The 26,700-nt window shown below is 39.6% G+C and overlaps 1 protein-coding gene across 3 annotated transcripts in view; it reads left to right on the top strand.

Moving 5' to 3' along the window:
* Positions 1–26,700, top strand: part of LOC311082804 (multiple C2 and transmembrane domain-containing protein 1-like) — a 249,862-nt gene that overhangs the window by 202,701 nt on the left and 20,461 nt on the right. For 2 of the 3 annotated variants that reach the window (XM_084113902.1, XM_084113904.1), the window contains exons 16-18: positions 4,776–4,895; positions 13,455–13,511; positions 20,040–20,141. In XM_084113902.1, coding sequence (XP_083970028.1) covers positions 4,776–4,895; positions 13,455–13,511; positions 20,040–20,141 — 279 coding nt within the window. The remainder of the gene's footprint in view (positions 1–4,775; positions 4,896–13,454; positions 13,512–20,039; positions 20,142–26,700) is intronic. The other variant, XM_084113903.1, reaches the window with a different exon arrangement.

Raw genomic sequence — 26,700 nt, 5'->3', positions numbered from 1 at the left:
GCCGGCCATTCAAGACGACACAGCTCATGGGATATGCACAATGGACAAAGCTCGGAGAGTATGCGTGTGTGTGCATGTGCTCGTTCAAGTGCGCGTGGGTGTCCGCGTGAGTGTTTGTGCGCGTCTGCCTCCCCTCTCCACGAACACCTGTAAGCTGAGCGTTTGCGCTGGGTGAATATGGCCCATTGTTCTGGCTGGCAGAGTGGTGCTCATAAAGACCACTCTGTGCCAGCCCTCCCCGCGCACCACTCTACCCCTCCAGCTCCTTATTGCTCCCGCACCGACTCTTCCTCCAAACAAATTTGCCGTAACTCTACCTGCAATTTGGCCTTGAATTGGGAGCAAATAGAGCAGGTATTGTGTGTCGTGGGGAATAAGAGTGGCGTGTGTGTGTAGAGGGTAAGGAGAGGGAGATATATTGGAAGGGGAGAGGTAAGGAAATGATACCCGGCTCTTTTATGTGGGGTAAAGTAGGACTCTTATCAGTGGGAGCACCCAGACAAGAGAGCTACTACTACAGGAAACTGGAGCAGCCTTCACCTGCTTTGCATTTAGATAAAAAAAAAAAAAAAGGACAGGAAAAGAGAAACAAATGCTCCGGTGTGTGTCTTCACGATTACAACCCACTGTGTTCTACAAGGTGGCACCTTTCTACTCCGTGTCACCTGTCAGCCGACGGGTCTGAGAATGGGTTTCTATTTTATGTGACTTTTATTGACATATATATATATTAAATTCAACTTATTATTGTAATATAACACCGGTTATTTCAAATAAAATACAGTGGAAGTCTATGAGCCCCATACTGCCCCATAGATTTTTGGATTTCTGTCAATGTTTTTTTCCCCTGAAATTATTTAAATTGATTTTCTGTTGAAAACGTATATAAATGATTATAATTTATGCTGTTGTTAGAAGTAAATGCAGTTCCATAGATTCGGTTGATAGACCTAAAGTTGTATGTATCTGAAAATTATGAAAGCTAACATGAAGACTTTAGCATTTTTTATAAGATTGTTCTTTTTCAAGATGTTTATAATTAGATTTAGATGAAATCATACTGGGTCTAAAAGAACAACGAACGAAAGTGTTTCATAATATGCCAGAAGATGGCAGTGCGGCATCACTCAATCCAAACATCCCCACCTAACGAAACCAAGCCAAAAAGCAGATGAGTTATTGACGTCCATAATCAGCCTCTCATTTGGCATATTTCTACCCACCGTTGGCACTATTTAAAATAATCAACACAATGTGATGACTTAATTTCTGAAGTCCAAGTACAGGGGCTGTTGTAGGCTGTGTTGGTAACACACTTTTAATGTGCTAATTCTCAAATGCCTGCTCTGAAGTGCTCAGGCCTGCACTCCACAACACAAAGTGCCAAAATGATATTGAAATTGGCTGCCAAAACGTGTCCGTCCTCCATTCCAAAAATCCAGCGAGATGCTGAAACACTTGGCCGATTCAGATCGTTCTCCCAGTTAGAGCAACGGCTTTTGTTAAGGGACTTATTCTCAAGTGCTTTCGCTTGCATAAAATCAAACAGATATTTAAAATGAAATCAAATTTACATGCTACTTGATGTTAGAGATGGATGTCGCATGCATGAAAACGCTGAAATATCACTTAGTTTTTGGATATTACACTTAGTGAAATTCACTAGGGAAGTGCAAGAAAACACGTTATGTAGGCATGCTTCAGATTCAATGGTTTTCTGTTCATTTTATACATGAAAAGTAATTTTTTTTTTATTCTAAAATCCTAATTTTTAAAGGGGCGTAGATAATTTATGCAGTAGATCTGTAAAAAATTTCTTCTACTTGAATAAAAAAAGAAAGAAATCTTCTTAGTCTCCCGTATCGACTGTGATGTCCTTGTTTTTTTTTTTTTTGAAGATTCCTTGCTGTCGTGTTATATTACACCGAACCGAAGCAAAATTCTAATAGATATTGATGGTAACAGCAATAGTGATTTGTGGTTTTCTTTTGGTGCTTTTTGTAGATTAATGCACTGACAGGAAATCGCATTTCAGATGCAGTTTAATGAATAGATGTCATGGTCTGTATTAGGTTACTGTTGGTCCTGAGGCTCGCTGAATCATTGTAAGATGGGATCCGTGCAGGTGTAGAGGTTACAGTACGTGCCCTGAGCAGAACACTGCAGCACTGAAGTACACAAACTCAGACGGGGGAAGCGGGAAATCGAACGCCGTGGCTCCGGAATGGCCGCCAAAGTCGCTGAGCTGATCGTGAATACCTGGATGCGCTCTGACAAAGCCTCTTGTTGCGTGTTCGCAGATTCGGTTTCTCCCTTTCCTCTCTTTCACCCGGACCTTTCTCTTTCCCTTCGGTCTGCTTTTGGGGTCCGTGGCCCTTCCCTCCATGGGAAGGGCTCTCGGTGGGGGGGACTGGGGGTGATATGAGTGTCTGGGCTGGAAGAATGGCCTCAGTACTCTGGTCATCTCTCTCTTGGCCGCTGGGCTGTGTGAAAGAGAGAAGGGTCACTTCCAAGCAGACGAGGTGTCGGCTAACATCATCTGTCAATCAGACTCTGGCCCTCAGCTAGAATAACCAAACTTAAGAGATGGTGTCCAGCGACAGGTTAATGAACCACCAGGCATATGAAAACAAGATGGACGCTGCTGAGTAGAGACAAAGAATTGGGTTTTCTTTGTAACCGATAGATTTATAAACCGACTCCCTTAGTTTGGTTTTAAACTCCAATAGGTGTATTTTTGTAATTTACAATTTTACTGCGTCAGAGGCCAAAGAAATATAAAAAAGAAAAAAATCAAAGTATGTTGAAGGCTGGTCTGTTATATTTTACATGTTTTTAGCAGTAAATTAAGTCATTAAGATTTTATGAATGCACAGATGGAAGATATTAATTCGATGTGAGGGAATTCTAATTATTTTGTCTGAAAAATATATTTTGCCCTAATTAATGGGACACACTACAGATGTTTTGCTGCATTTTGCAAGAAATTAGTTTGCTCTATAGGAGCAGGTACTAAAATACCTAATGTTACAAAGATTTTAACATAATTTACATTTGTAATTGTATTGATCCATTGCTTTCTGCTATGTTTAAATGCAGCATTTGTATTAATTTCTTCAAGTATTTGAGGTGTTAATGTGCTGTTAGTAAGGACAAGGACTATTTAGAAAGTGGTCATTTAAACCATTGTTGATAGTGCATATATTATGTGTTTAGATTTGTGTTTTTTTTTTTTTTCTCATTGAAATGTTCAGTGTGCGCATTGGGTAACGGTGCTGTAATGGAGAGTGTGGAGGCCACGGAAATACATCTGACCTGTTTCTGCAAGATTCAGAGAATTTCCACTGGACTGCGTATGTGTGTGTTGCGTGTATGTGTTTCAGATTCACCCTACGTAATGGGGACAAAATTTCCCCACAAAGATGGCAATATCCAAAATCCCAGCTTATAAATCATACTAATTGATGTTTGTTGAAAATGTAAAAATGCAGAAAGTTTTCTGTGATGGCTAGATTTAATTGTAGGTTCAGGGTTAGGAGGTAGAATATACTGTTTGCGTAGTATACAAATCCTTATGTCTGTGGAAGGTTCCTAGAAAACATGGTAATTTAATGTTACAGTATGTAAACTTATTGAATGTAACAAGGTATTAGTGGTGTGCCTTTATGTATATATAAGTGTTTGTGGATGTTTGTTTTGAGTGCATTTCATGTACAAGGATACTTATTTGTTTTAGAGATGCAAAAACAACCATTGTATCTATTCACCCAGTTGGAGGATGCTTTTTAGAAAACTCCAAAAACCTTAATACCTTCAGTCAATTTCAAATTCAATCTTTTTGTATTGAGCTGAGAGCTCATCAGCCTTCTCAACCTGGCAGATTCATTTATATTATCTGTGAATGATATTTTCATTGCCTGCTGTGATCTTTGCTTTGCTGTAAATATTTCTCATAGTGTGTGGAGAATGTTTTTTTTTTTTTCATTTTGGTTTTAGTGTTTTTCTTTTCTGTGCTGAGTTGCAAGTAGTTTGGATTAAGGGCTTTACTGGAAAACATCTTTGGGTCTGTGTGTTACAGCTCTTTAAAACATGAGTAGGCTAATTCATGTGTAGAGTGCAGTATATAAAGTTGGTGTTCATAGTAGCTTATAGTTCATCGTAATTACTTTTAAAGTTTTGGTTTCTATAAGTTGCTAATATTAAAAGAACAATAGCCTATATAACAAAACAAAAAAAAAATTGAAAAAACTAAAATATCAAATTGATTGTCTTTTTATGGTCAGGTTCTGTCTCCTTCTGCAGAGTATGCGAACATTTTGTTGAAGCCGTGGGGTGATGGGCAGTATAGTCACATTTACTAGAGTAAGACCAGTATTATGCTGTATGTTTTGAGGCTTTAATTGTTTTTATTATAAAGGAGAACGAGACACTGTTGCAGACGATTGACTCATTCATTGTTTTCGCACTGAAATACTTTGTGCATAATCTGTGCTCACACTTGATAGACTGTAAAAAATAATCATTGTGTTACTGTTATGTATTGCTGGTTATCAGGTATTCTGAAGGTATATGATAAAAAAGAATTTTAGATGTTAAGAAAAAAAATGAAACTGTGTATACGGTACACTAAATCACAAATGTGGGTCTTTTTGTTCTTTTCATATGTTTTTGAAAAACTAGTTTCGAATCCTGTCAAATGAATGATTGTTGATGTGGTTTATGAATGCATCTTCTGAATGATGTTCTTTCCTTTTGTCTGTTCCCTCTTTCTGCAGCTTTTCGTTGTGGTGGTGTGGAATTTTGAGCTCTATATGGTCCCGCTGGTTCTCTTGATGCTGCTGACCTGGAACTACGTTCTCATTGCTTCAGGGAAGGACACGAGACAGGGAGATGTGGTGAGTTCTGTCGCACGCTGACCTGCAGCTCTAGTACATTTAAATGCAACCTCTCCACTTTATGTATGTAGGATTTTTGAGGATTAAAAAGCTAGTTGAATTCCCACTCAGCTCTCACAAAAAAACTTTAAAAGTGATTGTTTTTCTAAATACGGAACAAGTGGGAACTCGAGCATTTCTGCGTCGCACTCCAAGCTGTTTATTTATTTAAATATTTTAATTAAAAAGTGTCACTATAGTGTCATTCTGATGAAGATTTTTTTTAATCATGGACACGCATGTTTAGAAAGTGTCAAAATGCTCAGCAGCACTTCCATAACAGCACTGCTTTGATTTTGTTGTCTTTATAAGCTGCTGTTTGACTGAATGCGTGCGTGGGCTTAAAGCACCAATGGAATAGAGGTATAAAGAGAGCTCACCTTGAAGTTAATGGAATCGGTTTTATACCAGTGTAGATTTTTGAAAGTCGTTTAGTTGGAGTTTGAGGACGTGATACGGTAATTGAACAAAAGCTTTGGACTTGAATAAAATGGTCACCACCCAAGGTAGATCATTATTTCAGGGTGAACATACGTTTTTACCAGGAATAGTCCCATTATATATATCTGAAATATCTAGGATATGCTTTGAGTAAATGGGACAAGCATGTGAACTAAATTTTTTTTCTGAGTGTCCTGAATATAAGCAATCAAAGTTTTACTGTTTTAGGGTCTCTGTTATTTTTTTTTAATAATCTCATACCTATGAGACACTCTTTGTCAACTTTTGCAAAGAACGAAGACCGTAAAAAAGTAGCAAGAACCAAAGGACCTTTAGAAAGTGTCTGTACACTAATTATGTTGTCCTATAGATGGCGACATTGTTTGCAAAAACTCAAAATCTCACCAGAGCCTCTCTTATACATTTATTTTTAATCTTGTCAATACTGATACACTTTTTTCACACTTGTTTTTACATAGAAATCAATAAATTATAAAGCAATAAAAACAAAATACATATTTTGTAATGCATAGGAAAGTCTTATTTTCTATTTCTTATTTTTATTTATTATACTGTAATGTTATGGGGTTGCATGTCTTGAGATAATGGTAAGCAAGCAAAACTGGTTTATCTTAAAATAAATACAAATATACATACTATTTATATATACTATTTTATATATTTTATTGTGTATTTCAATAATATAATGTACTTTTTATATATAATGAGCTTGAGCTTGAGCTTGTATGATGGTCCAGTGCGGTGGTTTTTCTTTTCTTTTTTCTTCCACTGCTTTGAGCCAGAAGTTAGAGATTCAGAACTAGGTAATGGGTCAAAGGTGATACTGTCAGGACCTGTGGATTTAAAACACATGAGAGGGCTGGAGTCCGAGGTAATGCCTTTAACCCGTTATTCCACCCTCCACATCCCCTCTGCTCTCTAACAGGCCATTGTTCTGAATTTTGACGACTGTAACCACAACACACGGGCTGGTGAGAGCAAGAGAGTTCAGAAACAGTAAACACACACACATGTTTTCCATTAGCCTGAAACTCACTGATGAGCCTGAGCTTGGACACTGTTTCCCTGCGCTTTACTATGAACTTAAGGGGAAGGAATTTAGGTGTCTTTAAATGTGTGTTTGTGTAATGATTAGTACCTGATGTCATTCATCTTTTTAAATTCCTATATTCTTTTTTTATTTTTTATAATGAGCTATATATTTGTAATAGAATAGTGACATATAATATGTCACTTGCAGCTTAAAGCTGTTTGTTGACTAGCTCAACTGCTACCTTATCTGGAAGTGATGCAGCAGCTTAGATAAACCCATACTTTCTGAGTTTACAATTTCTGCTTTATTTTCATAAATACACACTCAGAGGACTGATGTACTTTTGAAAGGATTAATATCCACCGAGTGGAAGTGTCCCATTCATGTTTTCATCACTATAGTAGAGATGCTAGTGCTCCCTGTGCCTGGCAGGATGTCATTTCAGATAACTCTAACTGTAGCTCTGCACTAAACCTGCTGACACATAAATATAGGCTGCGGCGTTCTACCAGTCCAAGCAGGGTTTTTTTTTTTTTTTTTTTTTTTTACAGAGACAGACAGAAATGAGAAACGGAGATGCTGCCCAACCTACACGGAAAGACTTTCTATGAAACTTTTCCAAGTGTTTGTATGACATCTGGCTATCAGCATTGCGTGTTTTTGTAATGTGGTGTAGCGCGCCTTATACTCAGAGCGCTGTGGATGAACGTGTCCTGTATGCACAGAGATGGAAGGTAAAAGTGAGACTCTACCTGCATATGTATGGCATAAAGGCATCTTCCCACTTTTTGTGATAGACTTTTCAGCCTCAGTTATTATCACTTTTTTCTTCCGAGAAGGACTGAAAATAAAATATATAAATTTTTAATTATAATTACAGTACATTGCACACTCTGTTATTGTAATTTAATGATTATAATAATTGTGAACTTTTTCATACACACACACACACATATATGTATGTATCACAGATAAATTAATTGCAACTCATCCCAACAATAATCAATTTCTCATATAGCTGTGCTAGTTTCCTGTCACTTGTATCGTGGCTCCTTTCTTCTGGCATAATAAAATCATTTCAGTTAAAAATCAATATTTCATGGCCTTTATTTATCCGGTAGGAAGCTGTCATTATCACAGAAAAGTAGCCGGTTATTATTGCAAAACAACCTTCTTCAGACTGACCGTACATTATCCCTTGTTTGTTGTATCCCTGATGTCCACAGCTAGTATGTTCTGGGAAAACAGGGACCCACTTTTAGCTGTCATATTTCTTGAAGGGACTTGTTACCTCTAGATGTGACATGCCAGCTCAACTCTTAACCTGTAGACAGCTGACCCCTGACTCTCGTATTCTTTTGCTGTTCTCTGCCTGCCACCCTTCCACCAGATACCTGACCTCGCTGTCACGGCCTGTTATTGTTAAAGATCCCTTTTACCATCTGGAATGGCTGTGCACTAAACACTAGACTACACTACCAAACCATTGTTTTAAATCAACAGAATGGGAGAAGCTTAGCTTGCCCGGCTGCCGCGTAGTGCCACGATATTGTTTTTTGTGTCAGAGTGAATAGACAATAGAGAAATAAACACGGGTTTAGATGCGAGACAAAGGGATGTGACTTTTGAACTACGCCTGTCGATCAACAGCATGTGATTGAAAGCTGTGATTTCTAAAGCGCCATTCTGCTTCTTCCCTAAACAAAAGCAGCTGCACTGCTGCGGAGGAAGAGCCCCCTACTGGTAGGGAGTGCAAATGCATGTATCCTAACCTGAAGGTAAGGGAGCACTGACACCGCTAGCCAAGCCGTTCTGACAGCAGCTGTCAGTGGCTAGCCCACCTCCTGCAGAGAGGCAGTACTCTCCACCCTAACACCACCCCTCACCTACGTTTGTTTTGGAGACCTGGAAGCATTCGGGGGGGGGGGGCTTCTGTGGCCGCTCAGGCTCAGTCAAGCATTGGACAGCGCAGTGTGAATGGAGGAGAATGAAGCCCATGGCTGGCCCTTGAAGACCCGGGCTGCTGAATTCACTGGCCTGGAAAACAGTTTACCAGATGTTTTGAAGGTGTTAATTATAGCATATACTGTCAGAGCTGGAGGAACATAGTGACGTCTCTTTCACCAGCTCAAGCGCAATTAAGCATTCGAGGTTCTTTCTCAGCAACCTTGTCAGTGGTGGGAGAGAGGATCTTAATTGTCAGGGTTACTCTCACCGTGTCCTCTAGCAAGCTCGCTGTTTCTCCATTTTCCTCTCACGTATTTTAAAAGGTTAATAATTTTTCATAGCCTGTTTTTTTGTGAACATTGCTGTATTGCTGCATACTTAAGCAAACTCTAAATCAATGGTTTCTCAACCTTTTTTACTGAATAATTTAAAGTCATCCTTTGACCCCTTGCTTGGAAGTTGCTCTAAACCCTAAGTATTAAACTCAGTCTCAAACTAAGTGTAACTCATCCTGCACAGTTTATGCTATGGACATGAATGATATGCAGTTTGTTTTGGAGTGACATGATATTTTCTCCAAGTGTTTTGATTTTCTACTTGACGGATGATAACATTTTTGAAACATCACATGGACTTAGATTAAAAAAGGCAGCAGGGACATGGGATGGGCTCTATTGACTTCCTATTGACCACCTATCAACCATGCTTAACCCCATAGCAAACACCTAGCAGCAACCCAGAACATCCTATCAATTGCTAACAACATGCTAAAACCACTAAGAGCACATTAGCAACCACATAGCAACACCTTGGTAACCACCCAGCGCATCATAGCAATTGTCATGGCACCACTAACATCTTCTCTAGAAAGTGAAAAAAAGAAAAATCTAATTTTGCCTAATTCAATGATACAATCATTTTCAGTGTTTTAATTCATAATTTGAATTGTCTTGCTTTTGTGTGTCTTCATCTACCAGCTCTTGAACCTAGACCAGTTTTCAGCCAGAGCTGGACAATAACGTTGAATGGATAGAAAAAAAAAAAAAATCGGTCAGGGACTTGGGTCTAGCCATTGGATGTTGATTGGCTGGAGGCAGATCTGAATACAAGTTTTTTGTTGATTGTAAGAAAGGGGCGGGGTTTAAGCAGACTAAATGATTGGAAAAGTGCAGCACACGTCACCAGAGAGAAATCTCTCATTTCACCGGATGATCCAGTTATGACATTCTGAGTAAAAATTGAAGGTCAAAAAATAATAAAAAATAAAATAAAGTAGTGCGTTTAAATAGAGTGAATTTACATTTCATGCAAACTTTAAAGGTGAAACGTGTGAACAAAGCATGGCATTAAATGTTAAACTACCTTTTTCCCTCTCCCATGCAAATGACTTCTCAACGAGTGTAAACACTGCTTTCATTGCAAAATGCTGCCAGTGGTGGATAAATTACACTTCACCTTTAGTTTTATCTTTTTGTAAACATATGAAGACCGACTAGATCAAACCCATAGCTGTTTGTTCTCTAGTCTACTTTTGCTTATTTCCTCACATGAAACAGAGAGTAAGTTAGCAAATCAACTTTTTCCAACCTTTTGTTTTGTCTGGTTTGAGTAGTGTTTTGTCTTTTTCTTCCGGTGTGTGTAATTTGAAAAACAAACAGCCCTGGATAGAGCTTCATGAATAAAGGATACGCTGGTACAGGTGGGCTGCTGTGGCGGGAAACGAAGGCCTGTCAAGCCCACCTCCAGTGTCAATCACGAAACAACAACATAAAGAGAACCAGAGCAAGAGTCTGTCTGCCAGCCGTGCTCCTAGAGGCGCTTTATGGTAAAGCTTGTCTTACTCTCAGGCTGGTGTTTCAGCTGCGGGCTCAACAGGGACAACAAAAAAGCAAGAAGTGTGACGGCAGGGCCAGGAGAGGATGAGGAAGAGTGAGAAGAGGAGCCGAGAGGTGCTCTAGGCCTTTAATCCACCTCAGTGGTACCACCTCTTCCAGCGCCGTGCCCCCGTTAGCGAGACAGCGCTTCACCCGCGCCTGGCAGACACGTCTCCGCTCCTCCGTGCCAGCCCCTGACAGGTGACAAAATCAAAAGGTCACGTCACTTTGAACTGGCAGCGTTTGTTGCCCTGCTGATTTCCCCTGTGCCGCCGCGGCTCGCAGGCGAGGTTGGAGGCGAGGCGGGGAGCGACTTTGGCAGCTCCTGAACTTCATCTTTGTGAACTTTTGTACCCGTGATTTTGCTAACAACACTGCAGAGCCGTGTGATTTTTGTCACGGCTGCCGTCACCATTGTTGATGCTGGCTTGTCTCGGGAAGCTGGGTTTATTTACGGAACAGAAAGCCAGAGTGTTTTTCTGGGTCCTGTGGGTTCGGGGCTGCTGCGGATTACAGTGGAGCTCGAGCTGTGGGACCGACGACACCACTGACTCCCGCGGCTTCTGGATACGCATGACCCTGGCGATTCCTCTTGACGGCCCGTGTGCCCTGTACAGCTCAGCCCCAAAGAGACGTTCTGGCTGCTCTGTCTCTCTCCCACACATCCCAGCTATTATTTTGCCCATTGTCCTCACATTTGAATCGTGACCGCTCTTATTGAAACGTAATACTTTGCACAAACAGAGTTTCTTCTATCGCCAGCAGTCGTACTCTTTGACTCGAGCCCCTACAGAGGTCAGACCACAGTCAGCCAGTGCTGGCAAAAACTCAAGCCCTCCCTCTGACCAGCAGGGCTCTGACAGCCTGTGAAGAGGCTGTTTGGGCTTGATGTGCTCCGGCGAGAGCCCTTATCAGCCTTCCAGGCCTGGGCTCTCCTGTGCCTCTCGTCCACACGCGGCATACAAAGCAGGGCCAGCCCCTGAGCAGCTGGAGACGCTAGAGATGTCTCACATTTCAAAGAAGAGCTGGAGGAGGGAAGAGCGCGAGAGCTGAGAGGCAAGAGAAAAAAATGAAAGTGCATATCTTCATGTTGGATGGCTTGTCTAGCTAGGGCGTCTATTCCCAGCGCACCTGTCACTGGGAAGGTTAAAATTAAAGGTGCAGATAGCAGGGTTCTTCCTCCACTGATGGCAAGAGAAAGGCAAGAGAAAGTGCATTAACTCGCCAGGATGGATGTCACGCCGCTGGTCTGGAGATGGTGCTGCTGCTAACCGAAAGGCCAAACAATGGACTTTAAAGTCTGGCTCTGATGCTATTTTAGTCTGGATTTCTGTCTGCAAGTGAGACATATTGACTGTCGAACCTTCGAGTTCAAGCTATCGTAGGTTTGCTTGAAGTTCAACTTCCTCCAAGTTCTTTTTCCCAGCGTATGACCTCTGGCTAACCTAGCGCTGGAGCTACATTGCTCTTCTAGTCGATCCGTCCGCTATTAGACTTCCGCAAAACACCATCGCTATAGTCTCCTCGCAGCACTGCGTGTATCTATCCTGAACCCTCCTTTTGTTTCTGCCGCAGGCTGCATTTACATAAGAGGCTTATAGCAGCCATACACTCTCTCTTTTAGACAAGACAAAGGAACAAAAGCTATTGTTTGCTAAGTAACAATTTTTGGATGTCACAAAAAAACTGATGAAATGCAATGAGCCAAAAATAAATAAATAATAAATTCATCAAAAAGATGTATTCCTCCCCGATAGCTTTTTGGTGTTTTCATATGCCCGAGTTGTCGTATGTAAATACACACTTGCACACACATGACCTTGAAGCTTTGATGCGGGATTGACAGGAGGAACCACAAGAAGAGAAATAATGATCTATGTCTTTTCACTCCTCCGGCAACAAAAACAGACATGTGATACACACTCCTCTGGGCTCCTGTGAGCCACGGAGGCCAAATATAATGTTTTCAGTTGACCGAGATAAACTCTTTATTTGTGTGCCAACATATCGTCTGATTATTTTGGTGTCTAGAGTTCTGATTAACAAGCCAATGAGATCTGAATAATTAATGCTGCCAAATTACCAGCTCACACAGGAAGTTTTTTTTTTTTTTTTTCTGTTTGTGAGAGTAAAACATATGTGGCATATTTTATATTCTGCAAAATTCATGGCTATGATGTTGTGGGTGGTTGCCATGTATTGCTAAGGTGTTCTGAGTGGTTGTGTAGCATGTTGATACTGCAGTTTCAAGGGTGTTGCTAGGTGGTTGCTGGGATGTTCTAGGTGGTTCTAGGTTCTAGTGGTTGCTTTCTAGTCTTAATCAGAAGAGCCCACTTCTATGATATTCTCTATGAATGTATTTTCACCAAGTACAACATGTTCCTTGATTAAAATCTTTGTTGATCCTGGAACAAAATTACAATCATCCAATTAGAATTGGTGGACAAGTTTTCGGTTTATGTCAAGTTTAGGCTTACAACCAAGGTTTAGGTGCTTCTACATCAGTGTTATTCACCTGTCATTTCTGATAACTGATTTTTGGGATAAGTTATGGGTAGGGTTAGGTTTAGGGGGATGGGGTTAGGACTAACTCATTTAAAATAACATGTATAACAACTGACTTGTTTTTTGATACTGTATGTGTGCATTCATATAAATTCACCTATAGTTCACTTGTGCCTTTCACACAGCTAAACGATTAGTTGCTCTCTATCTTGCTCTCAATATTCTCAGCATCACTCTATTCATCAATTTTTTTTATTTTTTTTGTATGTTCTTCTGGGAGAATAGAGTAGCCTGCAGCATTTCTCGAGGTCATGGGCATACGGCTCTTTGTGTGCTTGAGTTAAGGATGAAAACCTGAAGGGGTTTTGAAGGGACCATTGTTGGCCTGGATCTGGTCCACTGAAGCACATAGTTAACGTTCTATGTCATCAGCCTCCCTTTGCCAAAGGCTCTATTGAGGTTTTAACCTTATGGACAAGAGGACACAACTGATGACTTTAGAGACTGAGGTCAGACTCAGGGGGTTTGCTTTCTATCAGTGGACTATGTGCTATCATTTGTTTTCACTTGAAGATGTGGAGATGTTCCTAAGTGTACATGTGAAATTGATTTTCTCTTTGTTTTGTTTTCTTCTTTTTTACCCCCCCCCCTCCACTCCGCTCTCTTCTCTTTTGTTCTGCTCTTCACAATACACATCAGCAAGCTGTGGAAGATTTGCTGGAGGACGAGGAGGAAGACTTTGACAGAGATGACAAGGTAATTATCGGTGCCACTCTCAAACATGTATTTCAACACCGATGTATATTTAATACTCAAATGTTCTCTAAAGTGTAATGTATTGAAAATTCATTTGTTCTCACGTTTGACTCAAATACCAATAGGCCATTGTTTTTTTTTCCTTAGTGTGTTTTAACACTTTCCGCCACATTTATATAGTAAAGGTCCACAGCTAGTCTGTCAGAGATACTAGTGTCTGAAGTCTAGAGAGTTCCAGTACATGTTTCCTTTTTACCAAGAATAAAGGGGAACCACATAGGCATAAATAAACTTGACTTCAGGGTCTCTGTGCTGAGCTTCTGATATTTCTCAAGGCCTTTGAAGTGCAATTAATAGCATTCAAATGACCTCAGGCCAAATGCCCCAGCAGCATTCACAAGGAAGCATTTTAATAGTTCTGAGCAGGCAGATTCATGTTATTGCTCGGCAAAATACTACTCATGCATTTTGTCTGGAAATGGGTCAACAAGAATGTCAAGTACATTTTTCGAGCGATGTGAAATGATAAAGATGAAAACATAACCTATGACATCTTATGTACATTCTTCTTTAGTGGACTTAAAGTGCATGAAGTAGAAGGTCGCCGGCAGAAGAATGAACCGGTATCTGTATTAATGTCAAGGATCTGTTGTACCTTCAGACACATTAGCTCAACTCAGTTGAGTTGTTGGAAAGTTGAGAAGGGCTACTCTGGGCTACTTTTCTTCTCTGACGTCCTCTCTCTGTCCCTTTTGCCTAATCTTTCTCCTTTTGCATAGTCTTAGTTTGCATAGTTTTGTTTTGATTCTTCATAACTGGGTAGAATGATTTAAATGGTTAAAATTAGAGTTTGCATCAGTGTTGAGGAGGCTACTTTGAATTATGATTAGCCTATAGCTTGGCAAATTACACAAAGTTCAAGTAGTCAGCAATGTAAAGTATTTTTTAAACGCACACACACACAAACTGTATATATTGGATTTTATATTTATATTAAATGTCTTGAAATCCAATCAATCAATCAATCAATCAATCAATCAATCAATCAATCAATCAATCATTTTGTATTGTACCATAACTTATTTTTTTATTTGATTGCACCATTTTCAATGCTTCATAGCATACATAGTTCATTACTGTGACATTTAGTACAGTGTCTTGTACATTTTTGTATTTTTTCATCAATTTTAATTTACTCTTTTTGCTTTTGAACAAAATGTGTGTCGTTAAATGGTTGGACAGTCACTGTTGCACTTGCATTTATATGCCACAAAAATGACATTTAAATTGAAATTAATTTCTATATTTATTTATTTACAATAAATACAATTAAAGCACAAAAAGTTGTCCTCATATTTAAAATAAAAATAAAAACATAGTGGTAAACAGAAGCATTTTACTAAATATTTAGATTGAATTGGTGAATCATTTATTTTAATGATGAATTATTTATTTATAAATATTATTCATTTGTTAAGTTTCATTAAGTTGCAGCAGACTTACCAATGTTACAGATCGCTCTGCTGTAAAGCGCAATAATGTGGTGAAAAATACAGTGATGCAGAATTATGTCAGGCTACACAGATACTAGATAGCTTGGTAAAAAGATATAGATAAAATAAAGACAATAAAAAGTAGCTTGGTACTTCAATAGTCACACTATTTGGGGAAAAATAGCTGCAATAATACCATACTTTTAGTGACTCCTCAACAATAGTTTGCAGTTCTTTCTTTTGGTCTCTTTACTTTCTATTCCCCGTGTCAGTTTGTTGATGACCTCACACACTCATTACCTTCTCTGTTTGTTCAAACAGTAAAATACTGAGGTCATATCAGGGTAGGACCACTTTCACTGGATGAAGGAAAGGGGGAAAAAAATTGATAAATGTGCCAAGGCCTCATTTTAATTGAACTTGAAGCATATGTTGCAAGTATGTGCAATATGTCCCAGATGTTTAGGCCAGGCCTAGTCTTCAGCTCTTCCTTAGTCTCCACTAGGAAGCTATTAGCTGGATAACCTTTGCCCCTGGGGCTAAATGGGGTATTACATGGCAGGCACCTGTTTTGCATTGGACTGGGGACCTCTTGCAGGCATAGTTTGAGCCAAGACATGTGTTTCTACTTAACAAACTGTTTCGTGATAGTTAAAAGTGTCTTTCTTCAGACTCACTGCAGATATTAGTCAATTACTCTTAATGAAAGTCCAAAGTCAAGACTAATTGATGGAGACGGATCAGTTGTTTTGCCCAAGTAGGCAATTGGTTCCAAAACAAGAAAAGGGGAGGGAGAAGAAGAGAGAGAGCGAGATCAGGTGAAAGCAAGGTTAGTGCAAGTGACATTGTAAAAATGTTTTAAAATGGGTGATTTTTGCTGAGCACCTGGCTATGTGAAATCAAATCGATGTTGAGGAAGCTGCTTTAAAATAATTTAAAGTACTTAATACTGTAGTTTGCTACTCTGCAAGTTACTAACAAATTGTAGCTAATTGCATTAAAACGGTTTTTAGTTTTGATCTTAGATCTTAGATCACTTAAAAATAAAAATCCAGACTTATCATTAAAAACATTATTTATCTGAATATATTTTCACCAAAACATTTACATGAATGCCAGCCATTTTGTGTTACCTCAAATTCAGAAGTGAAATGCCTTGAGCTCAATGGACCTCTTCAATATCCCTGCTTCTTTAAAAAGCAAAAATTCAAGCTAGCAGTCCTGTACACATAATTTTGGGGTTGGGCGCAGGTTTTTGGGAGAGGAACGATCTCCTGTTGCTACTTTCAGATTGACGTCAACGGAAAAGTAATTTGTGAAGAGCAAGTTATTACATTTAGATGATAGATATGACGACACAAAGTTATTTTTTGGAATAACGTAGACATAATTTTTTTTTTTTTTTTTTTTTTACAACAAATGAGCAAGTAAATAGGGTCAATTTTGATTTTATGTTAGCCTCAAATTATTTAGCTTTTAGCCTAGAAAGCTATAGTTTCAAAACTTCTACAGAACTTTTTGTGATCATGGATTTCAATTTGGATGTCGTTGTATGCAAAAGCATGCGGAGTACATGACATTAAAGCCATATGCTTGCCACACACTTTTCTTTTTCTCTTTGCCAGACTAGTGCCAGTGTGTGTGCATGCAGATGTGTACATGTGTGTTTACAGTGCTGAATAGCTCTCTGGAGAGTTCGCAGACTCCACCAAATTCGTCAGCAATCTCGGCAACAACAGCCAAAATATTTTAACACCTGCTCCGCCAAACACATGTAAACACACAGGCAGAATGGCAGGTAATTATCCAGGTGATAATGAATGTGCCTCACATTGTTAAACCTCTCTCAGATATGCTAGTGTGGAATTAAGCAGTAGCATCGGGTACGCTATGATAACATGCCTAATGCTCCGCTTGTGCCACAGCTGTCTCGCACTTGTGTGCAGCCGCTTTCCCAAAGAAAGTTTGCGAAGGTTTTGTGTTTTCATTACCTTTCTCTGTTTTTATGCATCTAATACTCACCTGTCATAAAGCAGATGCTGGAAGCCTAGTCTTTCTTGCTCTGATAATATTTTGAGAAAAAATATGGTGTTGTTTTTAATGGAATAGTTCACCTAAAAATCATATTTCTAAAAAAAATCATAATTTACTCACCCTCATGTCATTATTAAACCCGTTGGACTTTCTTTCCTCTGTTGAACACAAATGGAGACATTTTTAACAGTGTGCTGGTCGCTCCTTTCCATGCAATTACAATGATTTGAGACTTAAAGAGCTCAAAAAAAGACTGTCACAAGAGTGTCATAAAAGTGGTCCATATGTCTTATTTGCTGTAGTCTAAGTTTTCTGAAGCAATAAGCAAATAGTTTTGTGTGAGAAACAGACCAAAAGTTAAGTTGTTAAACACTGATCATTTTTAAGCTCTTGTGTCCAAAACCGCGAAGCCCAAAGTATACCAGTCCATATGCAGCCCAATTTTTGTGACCGTGCGGATGGTGTGGACACACAGCATGTGTGAGTGACTTGAACGCTTGAAAACAAAATCCACTAGATAGTGCGGATGCTCCGAACGCGTCTTATCGTTCTCAAGGCCAAAGGAGTACTTTGAAAGGCCCGCACACTCAACTGTGCGTGAGACTGAGCAGAACACAGAAAATGAAGTATACCTGGGCCTTAAGTCAATGAGTTGAACTCGAACTCGAACTAAATCAGTCAGATTTGTAAATGAAATTGTGAACTGGTTCAACCAATTATTTGGAATTAATTTGAAAAGATTTGACTCAGCAGAATAATTCATCCACAAATTGGACATAACTACTACTTTCAGTAACTTTGAGATTTTCAGGCCAGTGCCACCCCTGATTGAAGCTTGGCCACCCCTGTTGCGCAAGCATTTTGACCGCATTAACAGCTAACTTTTCTCTTTTCAAAGTACTGTTCACTAGCTATGTGTCCATCCAAAGTTGCAAATTTAACATAAAACATTTGTGTGAACAACAACACTGAAAGTGTCTATTTGTTTCTTCAACAAACCTATTTGGATGTAGTGCAAAATGGAAAGACCACTTTTATGAACTGTTATGGTGCTGTTTTGCCAGCCTGGACATTTTTGCAAAACCTCTCATTTTGTGTTCTATAGAAGAAAGTAATGACGAGAGTGTGCAAATCACAGAGTTTGTGTGTGTGTTTATTTATATGTATTTTTCAGTAACATGCACTACAGCATCCCATTCATTTTCAGGTCACTATTCCAGTAAGTTTTTTTTTTTTTGCACATGCTAATTGATAATATGGCTATTTCTGTGATGTCATCTGAAGCGGTGTTGTGCGGACATGTGTCCGGAGAGTACGGAGGGATAATCAGCGTTAGTGCTCCGTCTAAGAAGCAGCCAGGATGACAGCGCCAGTGTCTCCAGGGAGTAAAAGAGAGAGGGTGAAAGAGTGCTGAGATTAGGAGTGTACGCTTGGCTGGGCACTGGAGTAATGGTCCTACACATACACACACAGCCCGAGGAGGAGCCGCCCCAGATAAGATACACACTGCAATCATGTCATGCTCACAGGCTTACCACAACTCACGCACACCTCCTTACATGCCCAACAGCTGTTAGGAAGTGAGCGCGATTGTGCTGCCTGCTCGACTGGATATTAAAAATGGCATGAAACCGTATGTTGTATGTCTTATAAATAAACAAGCATTCAATATGAATGTGAAGCAAAACAGTGACAGAGAAAGAGAGGAAAAAAAGGATATTGTTTGTTGTCATAGGCTTGCCAGTTTCCATGAAGGTCTCAGTTTTGTGAATTATTATCTAAATTTAGCTTTTAGGCCAGAAATATATACTACAAGTATGCAAATGCAGACACTTGGCCAATGGATCGCAAGCCCACGGACAAACTGTGGAAAGACAATGGAGTTATCTTTAAATATCTGTGCCATAAACAGCGTGTAATGCAATTATTATTCAGGTCGCTAGCTATAAACGTGTACAGTACTGTATACATATTAAAGTTCAATAGTTTTGGGCTGGTAATACTTTTTGTCCATTTAAAGTCTCTTATGCTCTGCATTTATGTGATCAAAAATGTTTTAAAAACAGTACAATTGTGTTATATTATATACAGTGCCTTTAAATATACAAAATGTCTTGTGAGCAAAATGTCTTAAGTGGTAAAGGTAAAATACATATTCTTCTTTATATTTCTTTCTTTCTCTGGACCTGACCTTGTTTTTAGTGTTTAGCCTACTCTTACCCACTCTCTCCACCACACCACAGCCACTTTAGCAGGGAGAAACATAAGCTAACCCCTTTGCACTGTGAAACACTGACAGTCTGATCCTGATTCATGCACATTTATGTCCGCTAGAATCTAGCATTACAAGCAAGCCTTATCTGGAGATAACACACGGAGGGTTAAACCCAGCCGAGCAGAGGCAGGGGGTTGATCTGGGCGATAGCTGCATGGCAGTATGTAATTGGACTAAAGAGTGTGCTAGGGATTATTTTTATTACTTTGAAAAACTGTGACTGAAAACTTGTTCTCGGGCTATTGAGCTTGTGATACGCGATGCGTATCCTCAGGTAACGTGGCTTTCTTCAGTGCTAAGGAGAATACAGAGAGAAAGAGAGAATGTTTGTGCTTCTCTGCCTCCTTTTCTTCTCAGCGCCTCTAAAAGATGAAAAGCTTCATGCTGTAAAAGATGCTTTTGACTTTTTTTTTCCTTGGCTCTTTTCCCTTTTCTTTTTATTTAGGGGAGAGATGCTCCTAGGAACTGCATTTTAATCATGTTTGGCTAATAAAGAGAGATTAGAAAAATCCTACACACACTCAGGGCATTGTCTTGTTGTGTAAAATAGCGTCATTGTTTGATTTCTCTATTTTGCCTTTATATCAGGTGGATTTTTTTCTCTCTCAAGGGTCCGGAGCCATATTAGTAGCCTACAATGTTTTTTTTTTGTTTTTGTTTTTTGTCTAACTCTTTTCCTTTTGTAGCCCTTCTTTAAAAAGATCTCAATTTATTCTGGTCCACAAGGTGCCGGGTTCAGTCCCCTCCCAGGATGGCCGGCTGCCGGAAAGCCATATCCTTGCGGATATTTTGGCTTCCTGGCACTTTGAGTGGATTCGCGTGATGGTGGTAAGTGCGGTCCGTATGTCCCCGTGTCTCACTTCTATGGCTCATCGTCTGTCACGCCAAGCAGGGTTGTTTGTCGCTCCCTTTCACCTTTCACTTTGTTCTCAGTTGTCACTCTTCCTTCTTTATCTTGAAGAACTAGCTTTGTGACCAATAGTTATTTTTTGGACTCTGGAATAGCTGGAAACTTCCTACACTTGTTCGGTTGGTGCTGATGCTAGGTCACCTTAAAGGGTTTGTTCACCCAAAACTGAAATTTCTGTCATTAATTATTCACCCTCATGTCGTTCCAAACCCATAAGACCTTCGTTCATCTTCGGAACACAAATTAAGATATTCTTGATGACATCCGAGAGGTTTCTGACCTTCTGATAAGCAGCAACGTCCTTGCAGCTTTCAAGGCCCAGGCAGTAAAGACATCGTTAAAATAGTCCATGTGACTACAGTTGTTCAACCTTAATGTTATGAAGCGACGAGAGAACTTTTTGAAAACCTTCGTTCATCAATTATTCAACAATCTCTTCTCTTCTGCGTCATTCTCCTGTGCTGTTGACGTAGTGTAAATGTCTATTGTTCTATGTCAGAATGCCAGCTCACTATCAGCTAGTTCCTGCGTCAGCATCACATCCATGTTCCATGGTGCTTACGTAACCAGCGTCGGCCAATAGTGTGGCGGCGTTCTGACGTAGAACCTGGAAGTGCTGCGCTGTTAACACTATGTCAACAGCATAGGAGAATGACGTGGAGGAGAATTGTTGAATAATTGATGAACGAAGGTTTTACAGGTTTTGAACGACATGAGGGTGAGTAAATAATGACAGAAATTTAATTTTTGGGTGAACTAACCCTTTAATTTGACAACCTGCTCAGTAGAAAGTGGCTTTTGGGTTTGGGTTTTCTCCTTGTGGTTTTGGCTTAAAGGTTGTAGTGTGCTTTACTAACCTAAGCATTCAATGTGAATTGGGGTATACTGTATACATATTTGTGCTGTCACTAACCTTTTTCAAAACAGCAAGTGCGCCAGCCACTGGCTGACCCAACATGGCTTACTCGATGACTTCACCTCATGAGAAACTCATTTGCAGCTCAGATAACGATAAAGGAACACTGAACCTGTGCTGTATAGACAAGGAAAGCAGCTTCCAAGAAGATGGTTTATGAATGAATAATGAGGGTATATTGAAGTTTGTCCCCGAAGTGGAGGGATGCCATTGCCATTTATATCCTTTTGAGAAGCGCATCTCTCAAGGAAACTTTTAAAAATTGAGAACGTCTACATGCACTCATTATAGGTGGCATCTCAGCACACTGACTGTGTGTCATTTTGGATTGTTTAGTGTAATGGGACACTGCATTAAAGAGATAAATAGTTAAATGCCACATTACTTTCTAGGGATGGGTTACAATGATTGTCTTGTCCAACAACCGACTAGTCGATTAAGGTCAGCTAGGTTATTTAGTACTTAAACTATATATATATGTAAATATATGTAAATATATATATTAGATGGATAGATAGATAGTTAATAAATATTGATAAATAAATATATTCTGTCATCATTTACTCACCCTCATGTCATTCCAAAACTATGATTTTGATTTTATTTCATATGGTGTTTTTTCCCCTTTATTGGGACAGGTATAGAGAATTGACAGGAAGCAAAGTGGGAGATCGGCAGGTGGGATCAGGAAAGGACCACGAGCTAGGACTCGAAGTCGAGCTGCCCAAAACGCAACTGTGCTATATGTCGGGAGTGTGGGCCACGAGGCTATCTGACAACGATTATAGAAAATATTTTTTTGTGAATATTTTGCCCTCTAAGAAACATGTCCAAACACGTCATGTGAACTCATAACAGGCCTAATTCTATTGAATGTTTGTTGTTGACCACCTACTGAGTTGTCAACTTTGAAAATGTGTGGGTTTGAACATCAATATGAGCTATATTGGTTTGCCTGTTGGTGCCCAGCTTGATGATGTTTCCCCAGTTTGACGGCCTAATTTTTGCGAGATGGAGAGAGCAGGGCAAATCCAGTGCAGCGGTGGATGGAGCTTATTGTGCTCCATTCATCATCAGGTGGCATCCAGGGACCCAGAGAGGACAGGGCAAGGAGAGCAGGGGGAACACAAGCGATCTGAGGTGAGGAGGGGGGGTCGCTCCAGGGGTGAGGGGCATCATCAGAGAGGCTGGAGAACAGGGGCAACTATCAGGTTGACCTTGGGGCTGATGGAGTGCCTTGCCCGCTGTGTGCGGAGGCCTGGGGAGTAATGGCGAAGGTGAACCCGGCTCTCCAGCGGATCCATTAGAGCCTAATGCTGTTGTTTTTAGCAGGGAGCAGTGGGAAGCAGAGGTCGGACGTAAAATAAAGCTTATTCTCCCTGTTTACGGTGTTATTCATCTGCACGTCATTGCACAGTGATGGGAGCTCAGGGCAATGGGGTGCTAGTGTGGATGCAGTTTTTTTGTGCTCCTTAAAACTGAGGGTGCTCGCTTGTCATGACTAAAACCTTCCTTTTGTGTCTGCTCAGAGACAGCAAATGACGCAATGGTCATACATACATAAAAGTAAAGGTCAGACATATATATTCAACATAAGTGAAGAGTGCAGCATATCTCTTTATTTGCTATTATGAAAGACAACATTTTGTATGATCTCCACGTAGATTGATTAGCTATAATTCATAGCAAACTGAATCAAACTTATATCGTGTAGTCTCTGATGAAAAAAAACCTCAAACAGTTTAGATCATCATGAACTTCCAGAAGCTGGTTGAACAAGTCTTGCTAGTTTAGCCTGGACAGGCCCATTTTTAGTAGGGGTAGACTTTTGATTGAGTGAATTTTGGTATAATCACTTTCTTGCTCTTTTCACTTGCTGTCATAGTTTGTAAAGCACGCAAATAGCCCACAGACCAGGGGTGTCCAATCTTGTTCCTGGAGGTCCAACATCCTGGAGAGTTCAGCTCCAATCTGCCCAATTATACTGTATCTAGCTGGAAGTTTCTAGAAATCCTGAAGACCTTGATTAGCTGGCTCAGGTGTGTTTAATTAGGATTGGAGCTGAGCTCTCCAGGAGTAGGATTGGATGCCCCTGCATTCAGAGTGCGAATTACCCTACCATAATTGGGGGGTACTGCTCCTTCACTTCTTCTATGACCATCATGGTCCACTACCATATCAATCCCCACCGTGATCAACATGTTGTGCACCACACATACAAGGTCTAAACATGCGACAAACTGATAATCAGTAGGCTACAGAATATATTGTTATTATATATCCAAAAGAGAACTGTTTTGATCAACTCCCAAAAGTTAGAAGTTAAGTGCACTGAAATACCATTCTATTTACTAGTAAAAGTAATACCTTTACAAGAAGCCTAGTGCCTATTTCAGGGTTTTTCCTGGCTCAAAATGAGGCGGAGGTGGTAAAATCATAATAATGTATTTTAATAATAAGATAATTAAATGTGAATTTTTTTTGTAGATCATCATATAGCCTAATGTGTTTCCCACATTTTTTTGTTGGTGGAGCTTGGTATCTCTAGGGGGGTCCGGGGGGGGACAATTTTGTACATTTTAAAGATAAATTCATTAATCTGGTGCACTTTGAGTCACCCGAATCCACTGTTAAAAATAAATAATCCACCCGCAAACCGCCCATATTCTTTGATTTAGATATCTGCATCTCATCACATTACAATTATTCAAATTCTTAGTGTTAAGCATGATAATATGGTAACATATCACACTGAAGTAGGCTGATTTAAAATGAACATTTATTTAAAATAAAAGTTCTTCTTTTGGCAAAATTACATTTCCTTAATAGCCTAAACAGAGGCTTTACTCCCTTCAAGCTTAAATTGTCAATGTTTCATTACATCACTGTTTGAAAACACTTTTTTAAATTTTTTGTACCTTTATAAAGGGCATTTTCCCCTAAATGTATTAAATGTATGCTCCATCTTTCATTTCAAATTCTTAAATTTGATAAATATATTCAATTAAAATAATTAGACACTAGGCTGTTACCAATAAAATTAAATAATTTACATTGAAAAATTATAACTGTATTAAATTAGATTATTTTAAATATTTTTGAATATACAAATAAGGAATGTTGAAAAGAATGATACTTTATGAATCTAGCGTTTTGTCATTCAACGTTGACGCTTGCTTGAGAAGTTGAAGTCGTTCTCTATCTCCGTTGCTTCTAGCCACGGTGGTTAAAAATGGTACGGTCCACAATAGGGGTGTCTGAAATCGATTTACATTAAAATGTTCCTACAGTGAAAATAGGAGTTGACTTGTATTGTAACTGTAATTATATTTTTTCACAATATCAGAAAAAATATCTGACCCCCCCAAAACTGATATTTCTGTCCCTTTATAGTACCCCCCAGTACCCCCTGTAATTCGAACTATGCCTGCATTTTAAGAATTTAAATTTGATTCATAACTCAAACACTTAAAAATGCACCATTCTGAATTTGAGCAGAATATTGTTCTTCCTGCTGAAGAGTCACAAAGACTGTTGTTAGACCTTGGCCCAGAATACTGTTTCCAGAGGGAACGCCACAGTGAGGGCATGTGGATCTCCAGAGAGTAGCTCAATAGCTTTTTTTGTTGCCTTCATGGTCACATACTGTTGCGTGGCATTCAAAATCTCACCTATTTTTGGAGTGTCACAAGAGATTTGAGGAAAGGTAGAACCTGGGGATTTGAGAGGCGAGGATAGTGCCTCTGAACTTCTGTCATATTCCCAAATGTTTGAAACATACATTTGTGTGTGTGTGTGTGTGTGTGTGTGTGAAGTTCTTGTTTTGTTGTGATGCTATATCACAGGTGTTTTGTTAAATTATCCGTGATGCAGTGGCAAACACCCATGACTGTGACTGTGTTCAAACCTGGTTTGCACCATTTCCCTGTTCCTGTTCCATTCATCCATTTTTTTTTCTGTGAATACTTTGTTGTTGCTTTCCTATTAATAAGGCACACATCTATATATAAATTAAAAATTAAACCTTCCAAGTGTTGAATTGAACTAGATTATTTTTTTAGGAGAATCAAAGAGGAAATTCCCAAACATCATATACACAAACTCTCAGAATACTACTTAAAGAGTAAATTGCTTGTTTTCTTGATGATGTATTTGAGGTTGTGTCAAAAGATTTTTGTTTATATTTACTCCTTAAAAACAGTTATGTGAATGGTTTTCCTTTTGATGTAGGGATATATTTTGGCATCCAGTATTTGGGATAGAAGTTATTGGGATCAAGCAGGCAGTCAGGGGAGTTTCCGTTTAGTCTGACACACACCTCAAATCTAATTAAACTGCAATTTTAATTAACCTCCCAAAGTGCTCAGACACGAAGACGAGGAACAATTTCATTGACAAGCCTTTCCCTGTACGTCTCTTCCCCCGTCCCATTCATTATGAATAAAGTGCTAATGAACTACTTTTGGAAAATTAATGCACTCGTCTATTTAAAGAAGTTGTTTTTCGTTTCATGTTTTCGCTGATAAGAGGTGGGCTCACGTCTGTCTGAGGGGACATGTCTTGGCTTTATTTGCCATCAGAGGTGTGGAACTCTTTTCCTTAGTGATATCGCTCTCTACTTCTGCCCGTCTGGGTCAGCGCTCCTTTGGCTCGAAATGAGAGAAGACAAACAAATAATACACGTATCCAGGGAGCAGCCCGGCCCGGGTGAAATGATTTCATTTTCATCTTGATCTCTATCTTATCTGCCTCCTTTGTTCCCCTCACCTTTAGTGCTGCGTAGATCAAAGAATCTTGTTTTCTCTCCCCCCGAACACGCCGAGAGAAGGGTGTGGGTGTGGATTAGGCCCGGCTGGGGGTCCGTCCTCTTGCGTTTGGGCTCTGGCTTTGGTGTAAATGAAGTTTGGCGCCCCTGAGACATCGGTCCCCCTCCTGCTGTCGTTAACAAACAAGATATGCCCTCTACGAAGTGTCTTTCCTGGTCTGTGCCAACCTCATCAGTCTCCCGCTATGCCGGTTGCCCATTGCGAAGGAGTTGGAGCCTCCTGATGGGACGTTGAGGTGTGAATAGCCTGATGTTTGGAACTGGCTGGAATGGACTTGCCTCTGCTTGCCTGTAGCACTAGCAGCCCTAAGGAGTTTGGTAATAGGGATGCACTAGGGGGTCCCGGACAGCTGCACTCATTTTTACAGTACACACAGTTTAATGGTAACACTCTGGTCAGCACTGTACTTTCAAAACGGAAGAGTATGTTAATTTATTTGCCAACCACTGATTTCACACATTTGTTTAACATTTAGTTTAATTACGGTGTTATTTGATTAATCAGGTAGTCGGTTTTCACATTAAGAATGACACTTTTTGAGAACAATGCTTAAAAGGTCTTTGTGACATGGCCTGGTGTTTAGATTGTTTAGATCCTATCGACTGCATCTGTGGCATTTATAGTTTGGACAAAATAAATAAATAAATAAATATCTTTGGTAACACTTTAGTTACACACGTTACATGTAATTACAAATAACAGTAAATTCTGCATAATTACAAGTAACTAATCCTT

This window comes from Abramis brama (assembly GCF_963993115.1).
Source record: "Abramis brama genome assembly, chromosome: 5".
Lineage (NCBI taxonomy): Eukaryota > Metazoa > Chordata > Actinopteri > Cypriniformes > Leuciscidae > Abramis > Abramis brama.
The sequence above is the reverse complement of the archived record's forward strand: the minus strand, read 5'-3'. Positions and strand labels throughout refer to the sequence as shown.